This window comes from Dreissena polymorpha, chromosome 9 (genome assembly GCF_020536995.1).
Source record: "Dreissena polymorpha isolate Duluth1 chromosome 9, UMN_Dpol_1.0, whole genome shotgun sequence".
Classification (NCBI taxonomy): domain Eukaryota; kingdom Metazoa; phylum Mollusca; class Bivalvia; order Myida; family Dreissenidae; genus Dreissena; species Dreissena polymorpha.
In genome coordinates, this window is record NC_068363.1 from 50,117,475 (window position 1) to 50,144,673 (window position 27,199).

Below are 27,199 nucleotides of genomic sequence, written 5' to 3' on the forward strand. Positions count from 1 at the left end.
CACAGAGCTGCACATTTTGACTGGTGAAAAGTCAAGGTCGTCTTCAAGGTAAAAGGTCAAATATAAAATTCTTTCCTAAAATTTTAGCCTTTGTTTAAGTTTTGTCATAACTTTTTTTATATTGAAGATAGCAACTTAATATTTGGCATGCATGTGTATTTCATGGAGCTGCATGTTTTGAGTGGTGAAAGGTCAAGGTCATCCTTCAAGGTCAAATGTAAAATTTATGGCTTCAAAGTAGCGCAGTAGGGGGCATAGTGTTTCTGACAAACACATCTCTTGTAAAACTTTCAAACAAGAAATGTTTTCATCAAACATAAATAGTTCTTCATACACTAAATGCCACTGGACACAAAGTTGATTTGGGTTGACAGTCATGTAAGATATTGTTTTTTTAATTCAAGTACAACAATTATAAAGGGCAATAACTCTGGAATTATGGGACAAGTGTTGCTGGACTTATACACTGCCCATTCCATCAATATGATGTACCTACCAATGAAGACTCAAGTTGATATCTCCTTTATTTATCATGACATTCTCTGGAAATATTTGAGTACACAAATTATTAAATAAAGATAATAACTATAAAATACAGGAACAAGAGTTATGGTTCTTGTGAACTCTTGAGAGATATAAGTTACAGTTCATGCCTCCTTTAGTTTTTATTATGTGCTACTAGACTGAAAAAAATAATGTAAATAAATAAGGGCAATAACTCTAAAAAAAGGAGAGCAAGAGAAACATTTATTATGCACTTGAGTTTTAAGTTTCGATTAAATGGTTCCTAAAAATATTGATCATTTTTATACACGTGTATACGCTTGTTAACAAATAAATTTTTGAAGTATAAATAATTGTCCTTGGGACACTTCGCAGGAAATCTCAGTACTACACAATACATTATTATAAAATAAATTTAAGAAAGGGGGTATTTTAAAAATTTTACTTACACATCCATTCACATTTACGGAAACTTCATACTCTTAGACAGTATTAATAGCTTGCTACTACGATACTTTATTAACAAAAAGCAATGCTTCGCACTCTATTTTTAAAAACATGTCACCAAGCAATACTCTTTTCAATAAGTTATGTTAGGTACAAGTAACATTTGGAAAAACAGAAATCTATCTAAAAACAAATTTGTCAGAGACTACCAAAAGTCTTACTGTTCAACATTTATAATATTCATTCAAACAGCGTACTTTCCCTTCGAGTCAAACGAATCTCATATGTGCATACAAACAGTGCTGACCCATTTTATGTACCAGTGATAGGTTCATTCAAAGAATTTTTGTTGACATGGTTTGCGAATTTAGTTTAAACCTATTTATTTTAGCTTGATTGCATAGAAAGCCTAAAGCTTATTTGAAACGCTCTCGAGTCCGTTTCCTGGGACTAGAACCAGTACTTAGTGTATATGGTGGAAATCTAAAGAACGCTCCCACAGTGGGGATCAAACCTGTGGCCTAATCAATAGGCGGACACCATGTCCACTACACCACTGCGACCGCAAATGTATATTAATTTGTAAGGATTTCAAATGGGCCTGCCTCGTTTGTACCCGCAGGTAACTGGATTTTTCCAAATTTTCCAAGCAAATCTATTGAAATATTAAAACAAGTCAGTACCCTCGTAGCATAAGCAGTTTTTATTCACAAATTACAAACTTCTTAATAGTACATGAAATATCATGTCCATCATAATGCATCATGCATCACACAGAAATATAACAGGGAAAACCACCTCCAGCGGTGATCACAGGCCATATGCAGACTTAACAAAAATGGTAACAACATGGCATTGTTCTGAAAGTCTTGCGTTGTTTACATGACAAGAAACCGTCGGAGACGGGTGATGCTCCCCAAAGTTTTTTTTTTGTCACAATATTGCACTATATATTCAGATAAAAGGAAACGTCTTGAGGGCACAGTAGTTAGGGAGACAAGAATTTTTTTATAGAAAATTTCAAAGGGCCATAACTCTGTGAAAAATCATCCGACCAGAACCCGCTGATAATATGCACATCTCCTCTTGGTAGTGAAGCTTCCCATAAAGTTTCATTGAATTCCAGTCATTAGTTGCTGAGAAATAGCCCGGACAAAATTGTGCACGGAGGGACACACAGACGGACAGACGAAGCGGCGACTATATGCTCCCCCCAAAATAAATTTTGGGGGAGCATAAAAACCAACAAAGCTGTGTGTTTGTGAGATGCAAAATGTGCCAAAAGCAGAGCTTGTCACACTAGTCATAAATACCTATAGACAATGCACATCGTTACAAGAAGCCAGTTGTAACACTCATGTTTATGAAATTCAAAGATGAAAAGGGAGCATAACTTTGCATTTGTTTTATCATAGATATATTAAACACAATATACACCTTTATAAAATTGTTAATAAAACCTAATTTATAGATAATTTTTTTAAATCCATAACTTTATATCATGGAGAACAATTGCAATCTCTTGCACGACAGTTACATTACATTCACCTCTGTGTTGCGCTCAGAATGGACTATTGTTATGAAAGCGTCTCATTCATGTCATGATCATACCAAGCGTTCATCATTGAGGTTACAGTATACTAAACAATCTCTTGCACGACGGTTACATTGCATTCACTGCATTAAAGAAAACCATCTCATACCATAATATCTTATATCAGTCTTAATTAATTATTATAAAAATGATATGTTTTTTTGTTGTTAAGAAACCAACATACATACACACGTCGAAGCAATTCCTAACGTCACTCAATAAACATTATGTTCAATTATTTACATATGTAAAGTGCGTGGAATGATTCCATCTGCGTAAATAGGCAATAAAATAGTTCCAAAGAGTTGCATTAAAACTCGCAAGTATTTGCACGATTTATTGTACATTTAAAAGTCATATTTCTTAATTTAATGCATGCGATCTTAAATATCCAATCAAATATACATTGAATGCGTTTGTTCGGTTTTAGCTATTTTATAGACAAAATGGCGTGCTGAGCCTTTCGCAGATTTGTATGTGAGAGCAAGGAACGACAACTCTGCGTGGAGATTGGAACAACTGATGCACGTTTGAAAGTGGGGGGGTACATTGTTGGACAGGTCCTTGCCTGCAGACCCCCCCCCCATTGTTACTAAAGTATACCTCCGTCTTTTTCATTGTGGGGTTATAATAATCCAATTGCATAGATTACAGTGTTCACATCTTTTTCTGGATACCAAAGCAAACAAAATTATAATGCTAACTATTACCCATTTTGCAAAAACGAGACAAAAATCAGTCAGGTCTTTGCGATAAATTTCAATTTTCTTTCATCTTGTGACCGATGACATGGAATTCATTGATCATATTATTCCTATACATTTCTGATATAATTTTTGATATCATAAATAAATAAATCATAACATGATTACTTATTTTCATATAAAACAACTTAACAAAACATTCGAACCATCCCATGACTATAGAAGTGTTTCACATTCCAATTTTAGCAATTATCATGATGCAAATATTTTTTGATGATTCCAAAACAAGGTTTGCTATATGGAAGTCCAAACATTATAAAAAGATTACTACTGTGAGCAATTAAACACTTATCAGTAGTTAAACATTTATTATCTATAAATCATCATGAAATTTATTTCATGAAAAAACAACTAATAAATACATAAAACATTATGATGCATGCCATTATATTAGTAAAAAGTAACTAACAAGAAACCATGTAATTTACACTAATGATCTTTCAATGAAACTCGATATTTGGAATGCTAAAAGGGTCTATCATAACTGATGAGAACATTCATTTATAAGGATAATTTCAAGTAAAAGGTCTTCTTGAATTTCGATGAAATAATAATGAATCACACCTAATACACCCTCCAAATAACTAAATTTACAAAAGTTACCCAAACATTGTTTGTTATGATTTAACATTGTTCATGTTTCCATGTGTACATATTTTCATTCAACAGCTACAAATATCATAACATAAGTGCAATTATATTACACATTGATACAAAGGAAATCATTCGCACACAGATTGAATCAATTAAAATTATAAATACATTTAAGCAGGGCTTTATGAAAAGGAAGTCCAATGCATGTGCATGAAGTGGCGTCCCCAACAGGCTGTGCAGTGTACACAGGCTAATCAGGAGGACGTTTTACACCTAAACTGGATTTTTGCTAGAAGAGACTTTATTTAAACAAAAAATATTATAAAAGCTGCAAGTGTCTTCCCTGATAAGCCTGTGCAGACTGCACAGGCTAATATACGATGACACTTTGAGCATATGCATTTAACCCCCTTTTCACAGAGTAAGGCCTATACCCTACACTGTATACAATTAATTTCAAAACACAAGTATATTCTAATGGCACTTGTAGTTTCGTTCATTAACTGGAAAAAAACCTGCATCATTCTGATCTTTACTGCCAGATATGAATGTTTGAACAATTTACTATAAGTAGTGTAAGCATACCGTACTTTCTGCAGACGAAAAGACGTGTGGTGTAGTAATAAGTAGAACAATATCTATGTACATGTATAGGGGACACATATTCATGACATTCTATTGAATATCAATAGATATGTAATATGAAAACGAGTTCAATCATTGAAGCCCACGGACATCAAAGACAAATGTGGATTGTCTAAACCAGACATTGACGATAAGGCATATATAATATTGTAAAGGGGGACAAATGAACCTAAACATATTCCTAAGCAAAATATGTATGTAACCCCCATGATATATTTTAAACGAAAAAAAAATATGCCAGCAACATGTTTATTGTTCACAACAAGAGGGCCAAAGGCCCAACGTTGCTCATCTGATACACAAAGAATGTTTCAAAAATCATTTCAGAACTAAGCCCATACATCAATATAACAAATATTATGAGCAATTTCATGATGATTAAAAAACAAGAGGGCCAAGATGGCCCTAGTTCGCTCACCTGAGAGGAGTTGGTTCATTTAATCTTTACCTAATGTCAAACTTGACCTAGATATTGACCAGACAAACATCCTGGTCAAGTTTCATCATTATTGAACCAAAACTCTGGCGTAGGGAGTGTTTTTGTTTTTGTAAGATTTGAAATGGTGACCTATCATCAAACTTGACTGAGATCTTTCAGCAACTTTGATAAAGAATGCTTGAGAAATGTGAATGCTAGAGTGTTTACAAACCAAATGTGGACGGACGGACAGCGGACAAAGACCAATCCTAAAACCTAACCTGAGCAATCAGGTAAGTTAAAAAAAAGTGTTTCACCGATCTGAGCCATTTTCCAACTTGTCCAAGAAATCAATAAAACCGATGTATTGACTAAGTTTCACGATGATTAGGCAAAATATGTGACTTCCATAGTATTCAATCACAAGGTTTCTCTCTATATAGTCACATGTTTTTCCCCACCCCCCTGGCAGCCATGTTTATTGACCCATGGGGACCATTTGCAAACTCATCTAAGATATATATAAAACCAATCTTTTCACCAAGTTTCATGATGATAGGGCAAAAAATGTGACTTCTAGAGTGTTCGCAAGCTTTTTTTTACTATATAATTATAAGAAAACTGCCCCCCGCGGCAGCCATGTTATTCCACTGACCGAAACCATTTTCCAACTCAACTGTCGTATCAAGGAAACAAATGTTCTGACCAAATTTCATGAAAATTGGGCAAAAAATGTGACTTCTAGAGTGTTCGTATGTTTTCACTGTATACATATAGAGAAAAATGCCCCACCCATTGGTGGCCATATTTTTTCACCGATCTGGACCATTTTCGAACTCGTCCGACATATCAATAAAACCAATGTTTTGATTAACTTTCATGATGATTGGGCCAAAATTGTGACTTATAGTGTTTACAAGGTTTCTCTATAGCCATGTAAGGAAAACTGCCTGCCCACTGGCGGCCATGTTTTTCAACAGAACGGAACCACTTTTGAACTCAACCAACATATCAATAAGACAGACATTTAAACAAAGTTACATGAAGATTGGGCATTAAATGTGACTTCTAAAGTGTTTACAAGCTTTTTTTTTTTTTTTTTTTACCTAGTGACCTTGTTTTTGACCCAGCATGACCCAGTTTCGAACTCGATCGAGATATCATTGGGACAAATCTTCTGACCAAGTTTCATGAAGATCGGACAATAAATGTGACCTCTTGAGTGTTTACGAACAAATGTGGACGGACAGACGACTGACAAAAACCGGTCACAAAAGCTCACCTGAGCAATCAGGTGAGCTAAAAACAAGTGGGCTGAAAAGAGTTCACATCTTTCTTTCATTTAGTTTTTGACCTTGACCTTTGAGAAAGGAAGATCCGTTTATACCAGCCACATTGCCTTATGATAGGTATATCGTTGAGTGACCCGAATCGACGCTGTCCTAATTCGACGCATTTTTTGTTTTGCCTCTGTTTGATACATAAGCGACTTCCGTTGACGTCATACAATAGCACATGGTACTCTACGCACAATTTACTATAGTTATTGTTTGTTATGTGGAAAATAGCTGGTTAAAAGGTAAGATATGGTTTATCGGTTTGCAATTGATGGATTTTTATGTATTTTACTTAATGCAAAATTTTTGAACACTTTACACCCACTTGTCTTTGTTAATAAGACCGTGGGATAATGCCTCGGTTTCGTCTGCAAAAATTCACCATTTCATTCATAAGTCACGTGACTGCCATTTGACAAAACATCGTATAAATAGATTTATTTTCACCTATGAAAAAGGTGTACGCGTAAACTTTGATTTGAAGTCCGGATATGTTTTTGGTTATGCTGTAATACAATTTTAACTATATGTAGCAAGTGTTTATGTTGGTAATTGCATATTATGTTTATTACTAATATTCATTTAATTAATTATAAGTGCAGGTTCCACAAAAGAAGTACAGATTATATTCACATATCTTCCATAAACACAGCTTATGACAGGGTTGCTCACACAGGCCCCTATTAAAACCACTGCCAGACAGTATGGCATCACACAATTAAAAATCTTATTTGATTTTATTAATTTCAGTTTTATATTGATTTTACAGCAATTACAAATTTAAGTACAACAACCATGAGTTAATATTTTATTCATTCAGTCTCCACAGGAGTGATATTTACATTGAAATCATGTAACCAATCAGATGCGTCGTTATAGGGCACTCTCAACAGATATGGCCGCCGTTACATAGACTTGGGTCATTTCGTTTTTCAACGAATTTTTGTTGATAACACAATCAATTGAATTTAAAATGTGTAAATAAAAGGTACATGTGTATTGAAATAACAAAATTAATTACATAAATCCCTATATTGAGCAACAAAACTTCAACAAACTGCTTGTATGCGTCGAAATTGGGCACTCGAGGATATATGGTTTACATTTGTGCCAAATTATTTTACACACAGATGGACAGTTGAACTGCAATATGCCGACTTCATCAAAAAGATTCACTGGCAAACAATTGTACTGTATATGTCACCTTCAAAGGACACAAAAAAATATAAGTCTCAAATACACTGTATTTAGTTATCAAAGCATTATCAGATCAACACAAATGAAACAATTATGTAAATCAAATAATTTATATATCCAATACATTAATAACCAAATAACAAAAAAGTAATGAAATATATATAAAATAAAATTATGACAGTTCTTTGAACAATTGAAATAAAGTAAGCAAAGTCAGCAAAAACACTTTGTTTATATTGACCAGGTAAAGATCTGCATTTTGAAAGTATAAAAGTTAACATCTGAATCTCAGGAACATAATTATTACGTTCTATTCTGTACAACTAAAACAACAAAAATGCCACAATTCAATGAAAAATTCATTGCCTGTATGAACTTATACACATACTATGCTAACAGCTGAGAGTATGTGTTGTTTAAAAGTGATAAGATAAAAATAATATATATGGGCGGTGCTCTGTGAAAAGGGGGTTTAATGCATGTGCTTGAAGTGTTGTCCCAGATTAGCCTGTGCAGTCTGCACATGCATTAAACCCCTTTTCACAGAGCATCGCCCATATAAACCTTTGCAGAAACAGGTTATCACAGATATTGTCCTGCATACATAAACAAGCAGTTTTAATTTATTCAGCAAGTTCATGAAATGATTAACAAAAACAAGATTTTCCACTCAGAAAAGGACACACGAAATGTAATAACGGTAAATAAGATGGATAGGACATATGTGGATAAACAAGTTCTCATTTAATGTTTAACCCTTTGCATGCTGGGAAATTTGTCGTCTGCTACAATGTCGTCTGCTGAATTTATAAAATTCGCATTTTCTTCGATTTTTTTCAAAGAATACTATCAGAATAGCAAACAGTTTGGATCCAGATGAGACGCCATGTTCTGTGGCGTCTCATCTGGATCCAAACTGTTTGCAAAGGCCTTAAAAATTCGGTTCCCGCATTGTAAGGGTTAAGACAACATGAGATAGGGACACCAGCTTTGGTCACAATTAAGTATGCTAACAATAGACACGTTGCTCACCGTGGCTACAACACATTTTTGTATTAAATATACAAAACACCATTGAAATGATGCACACTTCTAAAACTGAGTATATTTATGTAAAAACATGTAACTGTACATAGAGTTTTTAAGCCAACTTTTGTTAGATGTTAGCAATTGGCCAATTACTTAGACAGGTCAGACATTGCTGATGAACATAACTAATTATAATTCCATGTTTTGATGTCCATTTGACTGTGAATCTGCAGGATTAACCTCTGCTGCTCCTGCAGCCTCATTTTCCTTCTGTCCTTCTGCAGACTGGTTCCTTGTATTTACTTCAGTACATTGAGATGTCTCTAATATCTGTGGCAGCTGTTGGGAAGGAAAAAACTTGGATACAGAAATTAGTTATGTCGTTGCGGTTACCATAATCGGACAATGAGATGAAATTGTTGTCAGGAAAGGTAAATAAATGGGTATAATATCTTGTACAGATAATGGTTGTGACAATAATTGTAGCAATTAGATGAAATTCAATGTGGAAAGGATGTTTTATGCATGTGCATATGCAGTCCACAAAGGCTAACTAGGGACGATACTTTCCGCCTTAACTGGATATTTGCTAATCAGAGAATTTCTTAAACGAGGAATCATACCAGCTGAAAGTGTCGTCCTGATAAGCATGTGCTTACTGCAAAGGCTATTTTGGGACGACACTTTACGCACATGCATTTAACCCCCTTTTCACAGAGCGAGGCCAAAATGTATGTCATAGGCAAGGAATCAGAGAAATAAAATGTTTAGATGTATGCTTTTTAGTTGTTGAAATTAAACCCAAAACAATTTTTTACATACCGGGTATATACGTTACAAAAACACAAATTATATTGTCTGCAATAAACTTTGCGTATTTTCTAATTGATTTTGCAGAAATAAGAATGACAAAAATGTACTTACATGTGAAACCAATTCCTGGAAACATCAACAACAAAAATATTGTTAAATTTATTGATACCATTGATACATTGGAATAACATTTAATCACCGTAGATACAATTTTTAGACAAAAAGATTTGTGCACTTACATATACTTTAACCCTTTCCCCGATAAGAAGCAAAGTTAAAATTGCTATGTGCAAACAGCAGAAAACCAGAACAGCCTTGCAGTCTGTTCAGGTTTTATGCTGTTTGCTGCTCATCAGTATCTTAAGGTTGGAAATGAAGCCTTTATAACTTAAATTTAGTAAGAAAGGTATTTAATTACATTTTAACTTTCTGAAGGACTGCAAATGCGTCAAAATACTTATCTTAGTGGTAAAGGGTTAATGCCAGAATTGCACTCAGACAATATTGCCAGGTGTTTGAACTGCTGAACCTACTGGTAAATGTTAACCCTTTCAGTGCGGGAACCGAATTTTAAAGGCCTTTGCAAACAGTTTGGATCCAGATGAGACGCCACAGAACGTGGCGTCTCATCAGGATCCAAACTGTTTGCTATTCTGATAGTATTCTTTGAAAAAAATAGAAGAAAATGCTAATTTTAGAAATTCTGCAGACGACATTTTAGCAGACGACAAATTTCCCAGCATGCAAAGGGTTAATAAGGCATTTTCTGTACTTTTATGCTCTCAAGAGTATGAATCTAAGAATGTATTGCTATTAGTTGCTATAAGTTGCTATTAGTTGCTATTAGTTGCTATTAGTCAAACTTCTTATTTTAAAGAGCATGCAAAATTGCTCATTGCAATTTAAATGGAATATAAACATAAGAAACAGTGTCCTGTTATGTACATTATTGCAGTGAATAACAAGCAAATTCGTTGAATTGATATCCCCCGCCAAATGAATTTTGTTTATGGATGGGTGTAGAACTAAAAGGAAAAGTATAAGTGAAGGGTTGTGCCTTTTGCCCTTTTTTTTGTTAAAACTCATTTGTACCTTTGACCCTTGATGTGAATCGTATGACCTTACATGAAGTATATTGTGTGATGTTGACCTTAACCCTAGACATGAAAATTGACCTTTACCCTAGACATAAATCTTACATATGACAAACAGCAAGGAAGAAGATGGAGAAGAATTATGGAAGGTTATTACCGAATCCACTGACGCATAGTAAGATAATGGCTAAATAATATTTCTCCGAAAGTGTGACCTTTGATATGTGACCTTGATTTTGGTAAAAAACACATAGGTCTTGCACTGCCTGATAATTGAGAACAATTACATCAGGACATTTTGAGAATCCATTTTTATTATGGTAGAATCCTTACCAAATAAGGCATATTTAATCAAAATGTGTTATTTTGAGCTTTGTGTGTGACTTTGACCATGACCCTAGCAACCTGGATATTATATTTGACACTCAGCTAGATAATGGAGAACAATTGCGGACAGTTATTACAGAATCCCTTGATGAATAGTAATGGAATTACTAAATAATGAATAATTCATCAAATTTGTGACCGTTGACCTCAAAATGTGACCTTGACCTTAGCCCCTAGGATTATGGGTGTTGAATGTGAAGCACCTTCAGATGATTGAAAACAACTATGGCAAGTTTCATGGCTCTGGCTCATGTGTTAATAGAGATAAAGCTCTAAGCTTATATTAAAAAGCATTTTTTTAAGATACAGAGGGCCATAACTCCGTCATTAACAGATGGTGTACAATGTAATTTGGCGTGCATCATCCTCTTATCCATATATATACTCATACCAAGTTTCAATGAAATCAGCCAAAGCACTTCCAAGATATGGCTCCGGACACAAAAGTGCCGGACCGACAAAGAAGGACGGACAGACAAACAACGCCAAAACAATATCCCTCCGCCTATGGCAGGGGATAACAAACGGTTGAAAGTTTTGATGTGTAAGAGTTGTTTTATAACAATCGGAATAACAAACTGTTGATTATTACCACAATAACCAACATATATTACAAAATCACTATCATGTTACCACCAATATATTTATAATTTGTCTGAAATTCTGTGTTTGTCAAATTGATGACTGGTCTTTTGCATACCAAAAACTTTTCACAAATTGGATTACATTTTTTGGTGTTTCTTATACACAACATTAGCTTATATTCAGACATTACATCACTAGATTTTTTGTAAACTTCTAAAAGCACATCACAACTTTAAGTGGCCAATGGTTAATTGTTATAACAGCATAGAATGACAAATCTGCTGCCCAGCACATGTAGGTTGTGTTAAACAGCTGTAAGTGCAGTTACCTCATAGCTGTTGCCAATGAGGTGTTTCACCTCGTGCCTCACTAGACTGTCTGACGTGGGGAACTCCCGGTCACAATACTGACAAATGTACGCCTCATCCTCTCCTGAAACAACGCATTCATATGAGCCTCAATCTGGGAAATCAGGGCTTAATGCATGTGCAGAAAGTGTCGTCCCTGATTAGCCTGTGCAGACCCCACAGGCTCATCTCAGACAACAATTACGCCAAAGAATGGATATTTGTTTTGCATAGACCTCTTTTAAACAATTTTTTTCATAAAAGTGCAGTGTCTTCACTTGCACAGGCTATCTGGGGGAACACTATGCAGTGAGCACATGTATTAAGCCCTGTTTTCCCAGAGCAATACTCATATCTAATGCAGCGAACACCTCCAGCTTTCAACATATAAGTGGTGATCAGGGTGTTATAACAGAGAATACTTAAATTTCAAAACTTTGGACTGGATTTAATTGTTTTTCACAATAACCATAACCAAGGATTAATTTTTATAAATGTTGAATATTGTGATTTGTTTCATAAAATTGCAATTACAGGCACAGAATTTGGAAAAATTAGCGTGATAAACCCTGAAATTGGGAAAATTTGCGTTGTGAAATCTAAATAGGGAATTAAGGTATTTCTAATTGCTTGGTATAAATTGCACAAACAATTAAATTCAAATATTCATTTACATGCATATTGGCTTGAAAGGTTAAGAAGTTTAAGTGATCATTTTATTTGTTCAATTGCAGATTCCTTTTGGGAAATTTTCAGATGGCCATTGATAATTGTGTAGTTTTTCCTTATGTGGGAATGTACCTTTTACTGGAACTTTGTACAAAAGGAAACAAATTGCTGTGTACATTCATATACGTTGATCATAGAAAGCCAAAATCGAAAGAATTACAACTTTTACCTTAGACATGAACAAAAAAAGGAACAGGAATATCATGTTTAATCACATAAGATTATCTACTTAAGCTTAACGCAGTAAATCAAAGAATACAAAAGTGTTTACCTTTCTGATTTTCCTTGTCATTTTCAGGTGTTTTGTCTGCATCTGTGTTTGCTATGACAGCATCAATCTCCATAGCAGTGCCAGTCGGCTGCTCCGTAACATCATTCTTAACAATGGCATGCTGGTCTATTGTGGAGTACGTGGTGGAGGGGCCAGCTTTTACAACAGGCATTTTCATCTGACCCATTACATTCTCTAATGGCTTTGCAACATTTTTGTGAACAATGTCCAATTCTTGACCTGCTTTCACATTGATATTCTGGCTTTCCTTTAAACCATTCTCATTCTTTTTCTCACCTTGAAAAAGCTTAACGACTTCAATGACCTCCTCCAAGTCTTTGTTCTTGATTTCTTTCAGTCTCTCTGTATTTCCGTTCTCCGCCAGCCACTCAGACAGCTCAGGCAGTGGACTGAAGTGAACCTTGACATGCTGCAACAGGACATGAGTCTTTCCGACACTGTAGTCGCAGTAAGGGCATGCAAACTCGTTCTTGACCATGTGACATCGCAGGTGGGCGAGCAAGTAGTCACGCCTCACATTTGCGTAAGGGCACCGGTCACAACGGTAGAGCTTTTTGGGTTCAAGGTCCTCAGTCTGGTTTTCATACAGGTCTATATGGTCATGTGTGATGCTCACAGGATTTTTAGCATCGTTCCTGGTCATCATGCTTGCAAGGGCCACGTCGGCAGGCATTTCTGGCAGGTACTGGAGATTCAAAATGGATTGAGCAGCCAGGAGGTTCTGATTGGGCTCGAAGTGAAGCTTCGTATGCTGAGTAAGCAGGTTCATAGTAGGCACGCTATAGTCACAGAAATCACATTTGTATTTCTGTTTGCTGCCATGTAGCTCAACGTGTCTCTGGAACCGCGACCTTTTAGCACTGGAGTACGGGCACTTCTCACAGCCGTACTTCTTGAAGCGAGTTATTTCCAACAACGTGTCGATCTTCTTCTCTAGAGAAATGCTTGAGTCAATCTCTGAGTCCTCGCTAGCGAAGCTGTCACTCTGATCGAACTTGTTGCCATGTTCCAGAAAGTCTGACCCATAATCTGGCCGATGTACCCGCAGGTGATGGCCTAAAAGGCTTCGAGATGACACGTGGTAATCACAGTGCGGGCACTTCACAAGAGTCTGTCCCGTGTTACGCTTTCCATGCATTAGCTCATGAAGTCTCATATTTCTTGGCCTCATATTCATGTAGGGACAAAATCTGCAATGGTGGATTTTGCGATACGTGCCATCTTTCCTAAAGAACCCTCTCTTTCCACCCATTGAGCATCTGGACGCGATCTTCATAGGGGAAATGAGCGGACTTTGAGAAATGCTTGCGGTTATCTTCGACGAGATAATCCTCTGCTTGATTGCTGCTATTTCAACTGTATCATACACAAGGGAGTTCTCCGAGTAATCTGACTTGGCTGGGGTCAGCTCCATCTCACTCAACTCGTGGGAGTACCCCTCTTCATGGACCTTCAAGTGCTGTTTCAGCAGTCGTCTATGAGACACCCAGTAATCACAATAGTTACACTTGAAATCTGCTGTCGGCTTCGGCCTGTGGAATTGCTTGTGGTAGAGGAAATCATTTTTACTGTTTGTGGAGTATGGACACAGTTCACATCGGTGTCTCTTGCAAGCCTGAGGACTCTTGCTATCGGATGGTGTAGTGCTGCTTTTTCCGCTTGACTTATTTTGAGGACTTTGACACGAAGACGTCGAGACCTTCTTTACGGGAGTGACCGGGTAAGCAGTCTCCCCACATGACTTCATTTCTTGCATGTGCAGATACAAATGTTGAGTGAGGAGACGGTTGCTGCTGACGAAGTAGGGGCAGTACTTGCACTGCACCTGGTTCACACCTGGCTGAGGCTGGTGGCAGGTCATGTGAAACTTCAGCATCTTACCTGAAGTTTCAACAGGTTTATTTCTTTTAACAAATACAGTGGACACCAATCATGCACAATACAATCATTATAAGAATACAATCATTATAAGGTAATGATTACAACAAAAACAATAATTATTAAATAGTATCTCTTCTTGCAGTAGTATTTACACAATAAATAAAAGGATGTGCATTAAAACATGTTTACATGGATATGCCTAAAATACAAACTATATATAATAAATATGAAAAGTGTAAAAACAGAAATTTGATGATAAAGGATGATCATGCAATGATTAGAAAATTAGGTAACATACCTTTGTAGGTTTTATAGGGACAAATCTGGCACTTGAAGTTTTTGGGCCTCTTCCAAACATGTGAATCATCTTGACTCTGATAACCATCAACATCGCGATTGCCATCGCCCATGACAACAGTGGAGGGGCGGCTGGTCCGAATGATTTTCTTCACAATGTTGGATCTGTATTCTTTCATCTTGTGTGTCTTTTTGATGTGACGACAGATACAGGACCGCCAGGTAGAGCTATGGTTACAGATCTTGCAGAAATACACAGCATGGGACATCATGGCCGACGGATTCTGCAGTGACTCCTGGCCCGTAACGGGGACAGTTCCATCCATGGCGTTTGACTGTGTCGGCCCACTGACCAGACCACCAGGGAGAATAAACATTCCAGCGTCGTCCAACCCTGGTCCCTCTTTTACCAGCTTGATGCAGAGCTTCGCCTGGGCTCCGTCGTCTTTATTGTGCTTGCCCTGGATATGTCTGAACACGGCAGATTTGAAATTAGAGGACCAATTACAGGCTGTACATTTGTATGCCTTCATATTATGCTTTCCAAGATGCTTCAGCACCTCAACCTTGTTCACGTCAGAGAATGTGCACAGGCTGCACATCCAGACCTTCTTCTCAAGGCCAGCCCAAGCTGACTTTGGTAGGGGACCATCTGGGGCTTTCACCGGGGTAGACATCAGCCTGGCCTGGACATATTCCTTTTCCTCCCCTTCTGGTACATCTTTCTGCACCTCATTCTTGTTGTAGCTGTATGTGGCAAGAGTTTTCAAGGCAGTGTCCTGATCAAGGACTACGACCTTCGCTTGTGAGACTCCGTGCTTTCTTGCCAAATGCCTGGACACATCGCTGCTGAAGTTCGACCGGTAGTGACACCCTGAGCACTTGTATTTCTTAAACTGTCTGCTCCTTACACCTGCATGTAAGGGATGAATTGGGCTAGGAAGCTGAATGTTTTCATGGACCGTCCTAGCAGGATGGGACGGTAAAGCTGGTTCCTTTGATGTAGTTGTAATCTCAGTCTTGCTTGGGCTTGAAATGGTGGGAGGCGCTATTGCCTGGCTAGTAGTCAAATCTGATGAACTTACATGAACTTTGACATCAGTTTTATCTTGCAACGGCAAATGAGATGAGTCGCGCTTACGACCTCGTTTCTTGTATACAAAATCAGAAGATTTATTCAATATGGGCAGTTCTTTCTCACAGTATTCAGCAATGGTTGCGCGGGCCACATCTTCGGGTAGCTCAATGATCTCGATTTCATGCCTACGAAGTGGATGTCGTTCTCTAATGTGCCTGTTCATATCCCACCTCCAGTTGGACCTACGACCGCACAGTCCACACTTATAGGGCTTGATATACCCAACCACCTTGGGGTTCATGTAGGTAGAAGATGGTGAAACCTGCTGGTTTTCTATTGAGGGTGGGGGAGGAGGAGGAGGAGGGGGGGTTATTGGGGGAGGGGATTCCACAACAGCCTTTGATCCTTGCGCTGCTGGCTTAGCAGCATACACACTCTGTGATCCATCACCAAGGTAGACGATTCTGATTTCTTTTTCAGCATGTGCATAGTGGTAATGCTTCTTAACGTCACCCTTGGATGCAGCCCTCTTTCCACACTCAGAGCACATGAATGGTTTTGCAGCATCGTGATCAGAAGCAGCTTCAATGCCTTCAGTGTTCTTGGCAACAGGCTGAAATTCAGACGCATTTGCTTCCAAAATACCCTTCTTGTCTGGCAAGACCAACAAGATAGAACCTTTACTTGCAGGATGAGTCATCAACATGTGGCGGTTCACGGAAATTCGCCTCTCGTCTGAAAATGAACACAGAGAGCACTTGAAGTAGGCCGCTGATGATTTGCTCTCAATCTCTTTGTCAGGAGTCACATTCAGATGATGATCCCTTCTTACGACAGGGTTAGCTTCCATGTAGGATTGTATGGTGTCTTCCGCTTCCTTCTTACCGAGTTTGATCACCTTTGTCACTTGGTCGTTGTGAGCCACACGAATATGCTTGGCAATGTCCCATTTCCAGTTGGCCCTTCGACCGCATGTTGGACACATGTAGCGTTTTAAATTAGTATGCGTAGCTATGTGTGCGTTCATCTTAGATGGAGCATTTGCAGCAAATCCACAATACTGACATTCAAAGATTCCATTGCCCATATCTTTTATTGGTGAAGGAGTTGGAGAATGGGCAGTGGAGCTTTTTAATTCTAATTCACCCATGTTAACACCCATTGACCCCTCATGAACATTCACAGTTTTTGTTGGACTGGTTTCTCTTGATGACACTTTGTCCTCAGACTTGATTCCTTCAGTATAATCAGCCTTAGCTTTTGCTTTTGACACTATCTCTGGCGCGCGGTCCTTGAGTATGTTCACAACGTCATTTATCGCAACATCAGCAATCATGATTTCAGGGTGCTTTTTATACAAGTGCCGACGAATGTCGCTTCTCCAATAAGTCTGATACTCGCAGTTTTTGCACTGGTAGGTTTTGTCAGCATTATGGAGCCGGGAATGCCGGTCGATTTCCGACTTCCAAGCAGACGTATAGTTGCAGCAAGGACACTTAAAAATAGCGGGAGCTGTCTTGCGTTTCCCCACAGTCGCCACTTTCACAACCTTGACATCCTTGCTCGGCTCGCACTTGTGGTCTCTTCGGATGTGCACGTTGAGATCGCTGCGGAACTTGTATTTCTTTGGGCAGTAATTGCATTTGAAGCGCTTTTCAACGGAGTGTGACTGATAGTGCCTCTTAAGATCGCTCGTCCACTTGGCCTGGTAGTCGCAAAACTTGCATTTGAGCTGCTCAGGTGGAACTGAGTTATCGTCCATTGATTCATTCTGATGATCCAACATCTTCAGGATCTCATCATCATTCTCGTCTTCTGCAGCCACATCACCATCATGGTCCATGTCTTCATAACTATCGTCTGCAACACCATCTTCACTTTCATTTAAGCCCTCAAAATCGGCAGGATTCTTGCCAATCTTTTCAAGATAATCCCGTAGTTTGATGCCGTGTTTTCCTTTCATGTGACGATTAAGATCCGATGTCCTCAAGTACTTCAACTGACACATTGGGCATACTAATTTATCATTTAACTTCTCCACAAATTTAGTAATGTTTGATGGTAGTTTTCTGCCCGGAGACAGTCCCCTTTCAATGCTTTTAGCAGTTTCATCGGAAATTGGGGGCAAACTTGGGCGTGGAACCATGGAGGGACTGGAGGAGTCAAAAAAGATCTTGGCTTTCGGTTTTCTGGCAGTTTCAAGGTTGACATGCTGGCTTTCCTTGCCTGAGGACCCATCAATTGGCTGAGGAGGTATATCTGTATTGCTCACAGAGCGCTTAGATGGTGGGGACACCTGCTTTGGAACCGGCACATGCAACTTGATTTTCTTGCTCTTTGGAGACACGGAATCATGGTGGTTGTTTACATGACGACGAAGGGCAGCCTCACTTCCACAGCTGTATGTGCAGATTGTACACTTGAAAGGGTATAGGCCTTTGTGGCTTTGCAAATGGCGGTCAAAGTTTGGTCGAAAGTCTGTCGAATACGTGCAATCGTCACACTTAAATTTCTGCTCATTTCTATGGGTGATATTGTGAGCTGCAAGGTCGCTTTTTTCAAACGTGATGTATTCACAGTATGAACAGGAGAATGACTTGGTGTCAACATGCCATGAGACTGCATGTTTAGCCACCTGCTGCTTATCGTCACTGGTGAACTGACATTCCTTGCATTTGAACTTCGTCTCGCCATTGTTGCCCACAATCTCTTCCACCACACGGGAAAGCTGATCTTTCTGCTGAGGAGCAGCACCTTCTGGCGCTGAACTTCTCACTGCAACCTGTTTTGAGCCTTCCGTCGGCTGGGGTCGACCAAACTTCACCATTAATTTCCTACCAGAATGTTTAGACATCGCCTGCCTTTTTGAGGGTGATCTTGGAGCCTTGGAGGCCGGGTTCTTAGGGACCTTGGTGATGGGAAGGGTTTGGTTTGAAGCTCCCTTGTGTTCGGCCACAACATCGGCTGTGTCTACGTCCAAGCCGTGGGCTGTGCCCATATGCCTCCTCAACTTCTGGCGATACTGGGAGCAGTAGTCGCACTTGGTGCAAGCATAGATCGACATTCGACTTTCGTGTTCCTGGACATGATGGTACAGAAAATCCCGGGACTTTCTTGTCTGGAAACTGCATTTGGTGCAATCGTAACTGAAGCTTTTCGGTTGTTTTGGTTTTGCAGAGGACTCTGTGTCTGTCGTCATGGAGCCATCCATGTTGACCTCTATGGGGTCACAGTCTGAGGGGTCAACTACCTCTGGAACGCTGGGGTCACCTTCCTGTACAGACCCGTCCAACTCATCTACATCCAGGACTGCAAAACATTAATGTAAAATTATTCATAGTTTCACATTAAATGATACTATTTCATGTGTATTACCAAATAACATTGACAACATTATATGTTGACTCTTAACTATTGTTTCAATGCCTTGTAAAAATTATGGATGAGGACTAAACTTTGTTGTGTCTTTTGCTGTTACATCATATCCATTCATTATTTACATTTCAACATCTTACAAAACATCGCAATAATAATGTGTCCAAAGTCTAAATTTGATAGAAGCATACTCACTAGAATGTGAAAGGGAGGGCTCTGTTTCGTATTCCATGGAACCATCAAGTGCTGCAGGGGCTTTCTTTTTACGCCCACGTGTAATTCCATGCTCTTTCTTACACCTACATGCAACAATAACCACTCATAAGTTAAAATGGTACAACATAAACTTATATCTTTATTTTTTTTTAAAGGACATTTTTATAGTTCAAGTTTACAACCAATGTATCAGTTTTTTTGTTATATTAACTATTGTAGTATTTTAAAGCTTGCAATAAAATAAGTAGTTGTACCATTTGAAGCTCATGCCCTATTAAAAATGCATACCGAAATTTAACAAGACTATTGTCAAGCAATATGGTCCCCTACCGGTGAAACTCCACCATTTTTAAATGATTTTTAAAATATTTGTTGTCATAGCAACCAGAATTTTTGACGTAGGAACAAAATGAAATGACGTGCATAATCTCCATATTGCCATCTATTCATGTTTCAAGTTTCATGAAAAAATATTTAGAACTTTTAAAGTTATCGCAGGATCCAGAAAAGTGTGACTGACTGACTGACGGTTTCACCTCGGAATTTTTTATCCCCTCAGCAGGTAATTTTCCCCCAGATTTCATTTATACCCCCACCCCGCCCCATTTTTTTTTTTTACTTTTAATACATAAGTTAATCTGATCCAGTGTAGAAAATAGAACATATTGCATAATTAAATTATCTGTTGCCTTGAATTTGTGTTAAAAACAGTAAAATATGTTAAATTGATTATTTAAGAATTTCCTTATTTTCCCCAAAATCCGACGTTTTGCGTGTTTTTTCCCCAGAAAGTGGGCATTTCGCGCCATTTTTTCCCCCTAAAAAAAGGCCCTTTCCCTAAAATCAGAAAAAAACCTGGCATGAAGTGTCCATTGTTTGAAGACATCTTAAATAGTTCAGCATAGATAATCTCTCTATGCTATCGCATTAAACTAATTTTTGGCCTTTTGTATTGAGCAACGAAATCAATTAAAATTCCTTACCCTGGTAAGCATTAAGTATTGGTTTCACTGACTGAGGGAATTTAGAACAAACTACACCTTTATTTAACTTTGATGCATTTTTACAATTGTATAACAATAACTATTAAATAAAATGGTTAGTAAACATATATTTTAATGATTGCTGGTAATAAATATTAGTTTTAATTTAATCCCTTATTGCCACACTATGTCTGAATATTAACTGTTTAACGTGGAGCAAACAACATTATAAACTATGTGCTGATCAGTCTCACAGTCTTTAAAACCATTGATTATTTTCCATGAATTTTCTAGAAAAATAAATAAATAGCAAACATCACTTTGATTTATTTTAATTTTTATCTGTATGACTTATCAATGAAGTTTAAATAACAAAGCAAATCAACATTACCTTTGCCTGTGTCTTTTGAACAGATATATGTTCTTTGTTGCATAGGAACACAGGTCACATGTTTTTATAGTTGCCATGGCCACTGGTTAATGATCTACTGTCATATAATGCAAATGTCCTGAAAAACAGCATAAGTAAGAAAGACTTGCAAAATAAATACCATACTTAAAAGTTCACAGAGGAATTTAAGTAACTGTGTTTACTGTTAAAATTCTACCGTTTTGAATAATAAGTATTGCTTTTTTCAACTTCTGGACCAAAGTACGCCCCCATTTCCAATATTAAGGTACATTTTTTCTTAAGGTACATTTTTTCTTAAGGTACATTTTTTCTTAAGGTACATTTTTTCCCAAATGACTGCCTGAAATTCCCAAATTTAGAATTTCCCTACACCAATTTTTTTATAAATAACAAATAACTTTAATGTCCCCAGCAGTACGAGTTGAACCTCATCAAATATTACGTTAAATCAGCTCTATGAATTGAATCTGATAAAAAAAAATAATGTTAAAACACTTAAATTCTCAATTTTAAAGCTTATGTAGCAAAAACAACAAAATTCCGAAATTAACATAAAAACAACATGATTTTCCCTATCCAAAAGGCCATGGCCTAATCCCTAAATTGATGTAGTTATAGGCAATGTAAAAATTTAAAATTCATAGTACTTTAAGATATATGTGACCAGGCCACAAAACAATATTTTCATTGTTATAACAAGTAATTAAGTTGTGTTCTTTTTTTAGGCAACAGTGATCTTGGCATAACTGGCCTAAAATGCAAACCTGTGCAATCCCTGCGTGTTCCCTAGCTATGGAAAAGAAACTCCATTTCTTATCAATTTTTTATAACTGTGACCTTGATCAAACTAGCGTCATATTATGGGTTTCTTTGGAAGCTTTTGCTTGTCCAAATGATAATCAAGGTTGGTCAATGCAAACACAATGAAGCCATAATAGTGTTTTCCCTGCCTCTATATAAGGTTGGCACCAGAAAATGGTACAATTCCAATTTGATTTGTTTCACATGTTTTCCCAATTTGAAGGGCACAAGATTGCCAAAACAGAGACGGTAAAAATGAGAAACTGAAAGCAAAAGTACAAAATCTGAGGCTGCATAAAAAAATAATTCACTTCCAACACAGTTTTGAAATACAATTACTAAGTGTAATATCTCTGGTTTAACGCATTCCAGTGTGTTTTATAGTTTAAATTCAGAGTCGGTAAACGGCTTCATTTCAAATGGAAAAAGTAAATATTTTTCCCAAACGGGCCCTAAATATTCCAAACTGAAGGTTTAAAATGAAAATTGTTTTGGAGATCTCAATATTGAGTTCATCTTCCATCTACAATGTGGAGATCTCAATATTTAGTTCATCTTCCATCTACAATGTAGCTTTATAAGTTAAACCTTTGTCAATATAATATTATTGAGAACACTTTTATTTTCAATTTTGAAGCATTAGTTCCACAACAACTCTTATATTTCCCAATTTTAGTAAAAAGGCCACAACTTTTCCCATCCCAAGGACCCAGCCCCGTTTCCAAAAAGGTGAAAAAAACCTGCACTTAGTTGTTTTATGTTGGTCAAAGTTGTCAGTTCATGATTATTAAGACCCTGACACATACTTTAAATTTAAGTCTCAGCCTCAAACAATCTCAATGAAATATAAGATGAACAGTCAGTCTACCTGTTTAGAAAACCCCGGCAAAAAACGTTAATTCTTTTGACCACAATAATTTCTTTTGGGATTTAGTGTCAATGTGAGAAGATGTAAAAATAAAGGGTAAAATTTATTTTGTATGATAACAGGTTAGGCCGGAGTCGGCATATGCAGTTTTTTTGTCAAAAATAGCTAATTAAAGTTCACCCTTCGAAAAATTATAAAACAAGAGATGTGTTTGTCAGAAACACAATGCCCCCTAATGCGCCGCTTTGAATTATTTTTTTATCTTTGACCTTGAAGGATGACCTTGACCTTTCACCACTCAAAATGTGCAGCTCCATGAGATACACATGGCCATGCCAAATATCAAGTTGCTACGTTCAATATTGCAAAAGTTATGAAGAAGGTTAAAGTTTTGGTTAAAGTTTTTGATTTTTTCTTTACCTTTGACCTTGAAGGATGACCTTGACCTTTCACCACTCAAAATGTGCAGTTCCATGAGATACACATGCATGCCAAATATCAAGTTGCTATGTTCAATATTGCAAAAGTTATGACCAAGGTTACAGTTTTGGTTAAAGTTTTGGGACACACACACACATACAATGACAGACAGGCCAAAAACAATATACCCCCGATCTTTCGATCCGGGGGCATAAAAATCATTCAACTTACAGAATTAGTATTTCAAAACATTGTCATGGCATTTGTTTTCAATCAGCAAAAAGTTTATTTGAAAATAATAAAGCCTTCTATATCTATATGCACATTTCAAAACATAACTCTTTCAATCAGTTCCGGTTCACTTTTTACTGCATTTATCCCCATGTTAGCTATTTACAAAAGCTTTCTTGCTAAAACTTTGTTAATTTATTCCTGTATTTAATTTATACCTTAGACACTAATCTTTTTGTTTTTATTGGGGCATAATGGAACATTAAATACAAATTAATTGGAACTGCTGATTATCCGGAACTGGTTGACAAACTGTACCAATGCAAAAACAACAAGAGATGTGTTTGACAGAAACACAATGCCCCCTATTGCGCCGCTTTGAAGCCATAAATTTGACCTTGAAGGATGACCTTGACCTTTCACCACTCAAAATGTGCAGCTCCATGAGATACAAATGCATGCCAACTATCAAGTTGCTATCTTCAATATTGCAAAAGTTATGAAGAAGGTTAAAGTTTTGGTTAAAGTTTTTGAATTTGTTTTTTTGACCTTTGACCTTAAAGGGTGACCTTGACCTTGACCTTTCACCACTCAAAATGTGCAGCTCCATGAGATACGCATGCATGCCAAATATCAAGTTGCTATCTTGAATATTGCAAAAGTTATGACCAAGGTTAAAGTTTGGGTTAAAGTTTTGGGACACACACATACAATGACAGACAAGCCAAAAACAATATACAATATCTTTCGATCCGGGGGCATAAAAACATCAATGCCAAAAGGAGATGTTGAAAAAGGCCTAAACAAAATAATGTTGTGGTTCTGGTAACATTGCCAAAATTTCTAGGTAGGGTAGGTCGATTTTTTTATATTTTCTCCAGACAAGATGCCTGTTTTTAAAAGTCATTTTATGCGGATGATTTTCACGTAAAACCTCTATGTACACCATAGAAAAGTGTTCCCATTATTGTGTAGTGATCTTCTTTGTATATTTATCATTTTTTACAACTCTGTTTTCCATCCAGGCGAGATTCAACCTATGATAAAAACCAACATAACAACCACCATGATTCCGGTTTATGCCCAAAAACTAAGTTTAATAGTGGTGTATGAACGAAATGAATGCAACTTGATCATAGAATATATCAATGTCATTAAATCATGTTATTGAAAGTTGAAAAAATCACTGTTTTACCCCACCCACTCACGATCGCATGAAACTTTCTACAGGATTTTTTCAGACGCGCCGGCTGTTTTGGGGGGGGGGGATTATGGGCTGCACCAACCATACGTTATTTTTATAACATTTGTATAGTGAAATGAAGTTATTTAATGCGTTATGACTCTTCAAGAAAAAAACAACATCATTGACGTCATTGATTATGACATTTTTAAAAATTGTTTTACCCTTACCGCACAGATACCAAAATCCCGTCTCGATCGATTTCTTAATACATCCGTATCAACCAAACTGTCCGGTCGCTACTCATTACCCGATAATCCCATATATTCCAGTTGTAAAGCAAATTCTGGTAAATATGATAAAAGTGCTCGAGAAACATAAACATTCGTCATTTTTCTTAAGTATCAAATACATTTTGGCATTTTGAATTATTTAAAGATGTGATGAAATAACGTCCATTCGGGGCAGGTTTTTTTCCACTGAACACGCGTTAATCGCCTGACATGATGTTCATGTTTTATACAACACAATATGCACCCACACTTTCCATGCGACATTCTACATGTCTGAATAATTTTCGTGCGCTTTTTATGGAGACAAAGGATAAGCACTGTTTATTTGACACTAGAATGTGTTAATGTCGCATTAGCATTAAAATTTGGAAGCGTGTTTCGGATTACAGATTGAATAATGCTCATTTGAGAATCAAATGAAATATTTACAGTTGTGCATAATTAATTCAACGATAATTTGTTAAAGCGCATGTCGAATAAATGTTTTGACTAGGGGCCGATGAGTGTGTTAGATAACAAAGCCAACAATCTGCCATAAAATAACACAATTACGTCACTCGTCGTCTGCATGGTTTAACTGCAGGTACAGGTATGACTGCTTACGAGTGTTGTCACTCACTCAAGGCGTGCGCTCTTATTAGTCAATTACAACGACGATCCGCCTCAAGGCGGGCTTAAGATGGGTAAAGAGATACATCACGTCATTGACAGAGGATCATAAATCGGCTCTCACAATTTTCGGCTAAGTCGATATCGCTTTGATATTTATTCGTCCGGAAAACGGTAAAAAAAGTTTAGGGTCGGCACGGTCATTAAAAACTTTAGGGTCAGCACATTTTCCTAGGTAGGGTCGGGTGACCAGAACCACAACATTTATTTTTTAGGCCTAATAAACACATAATTTCAGAATACTAGTGTCATTAACATCAGAAATCTATTAAAATAATAGACATAGGTTTATATGTTGTATATATACAAAGAAATGTATCAAACTTTAAAAGAAATTAAACTATGAAGTATGTTTTATCCACATAACAAAAAATAGGTCAACTGCTTGCAGCCTTTGAAGACCGAAATATTACCTGACAGCATTGATGGTAAGTACTTAGATTTATTCTACTGCATTCCCACCGCAAAAATCAAACTGTTGTAGTATTTCATATAGAAACCAAAAATGTCCAGAAACCAGAACTGAACACAAACTATAAAAATAAACTTTAAAACTGGGATAAGCTACTTGTAATGGTCAATGCAAAGCTTAATGAGGGTTAAACCAGTTTGAAAGTCGAACCCCAGTCACACCTTACAGGACAACAGTAAAGCAACGCCAATTTCTTGCCCCTGATTTGTCCTGCGTCAACTTATTGGCCGCTGGAAACCGCTCGATTGATTAAACTTTTAGCCAAATAAAAGTCATTTCAAACACAGTTAAAACAAATCAAATTCTTTTTTACGATCACGCCATGTTCATAAACTAACGAGAACATTCTCAATCGCAACTGTTTCATCAATGTTACCACTGAACAAGGAAGCTACGGCCGCCATGTTTCAGCAGAACAAGTCGGCCGCGGTTACCACAAGAACTTGAACGCAGAAATATACGTTATATCACGAATAATTGTCAAAGGGTGCATTCAGCATGACCAAGCAAAATAAAGAATACATAAATGTACGCTTGTGAGAAAAAATCGTTACCGTTTAAGCTGTTTGTTTTCAGAAATAATTCATCGTCATACAGGCCGCGTACATGACTGTAATCAGCAACAAAATTAGAAACGACAACAGGTGCTCGAAACGTCACGGATGCAAGCAAAGGACAGCTTCAGTACTCTTTTGTATAATTGGACCACGCATTTAAAACATAAAAGTTGTAATTTAAATAATTAAAGTACAATAATAGTACTGAAACTATCTCTGAGTCTAGTTAGACTAGAATGATTCACAAAATTATATTTTCGGTTGATATAGTTTTGTTTGAAACTATCCTGTCAATTGCATTTAGAAATCTCACAAGCCCATGATATAACGCATACCTGGTCGATGACCTAGATTGATAGTAATAAAAGTCGTGCTGTAATAATTACGTCTTAGATGTTGTAGTTATACCCACATATTTCGTTAGTTGCAAAAAAGTAACATTTTCATTAAAATATGTTTTTAATAGTTTTTTTACATATATTGTTCATGTATAATATTCAAACTGCTATGTTAGAAAACCGTGTAGCTATTTTTCATATTTCCTACGTGACTCGGAATGGAAAGTTAAGCAGCTTTTGCGCAAAGCATTGAAATCAATAGGAAAATGTCTATATGTTTTTTATGTTCTTTCATTGGCCACGAAGGCTTACTAGTGTATACTAGTATACCGGTATAAACCTTTTGTAT

General features: G+C 37.1%; 2 protein-coding genes across 6 annotated transcripts in view; both read right to left on the minus strand.

Annotated features, from left to right (window-relative positions):
* LOC127846488 (uncharacterized) overlaps positions 1-27,199 on the minus strand; it is a 496,240-nt gene that overhangs the window by 309,171 nt on the left and 159,870 nt on the right. Inside the window, exon 19 of one of the 5 annotated variants that reach the window (XM_052377761.1) lies at positions 22,936-22,969. The exons of 3 other annotated variants lie outside the window; for them this stretch is intronic. The gene's annotated coding sequence lies outside the window, so the exon portion shown is untranslated. Of the gene's footprint in view, positions 1-22,935; positions 22,970-23,106; positions 23,128-27,199 lie in introns of those variants that run through there. One more of the 5 variants, XM_052377764.1, reaches the window with a different exon arrangement.
* Positions 1,636-26,610, minus strand: LOC127846484 (uncharacterized). The gene is made up of 8 exons (XM_052377753.1): positions 26,510-26,610; positions 20,998-21,115; positions 19,603-19,706; positions 14,956-19,341; positions 12,756-14,657; positions 11,737-11,840; positions 9,454-9,468; positions 1,636-8,868 (listed from the first exon to the last, which is right to left on the minus strand). The coding sequence occupies exons 2-8, from the start codon at positions 21,072-21,074 to the stop codon at positions 8,719-8,721; spliced, it is 6,738 nt and encodes a 2,245-aa protein (XP_052233713.1). The 5' UTR covers positions 21,075-21,115; positions 26,510-26,610; the 3' UTR covers positions 1,636-8,718.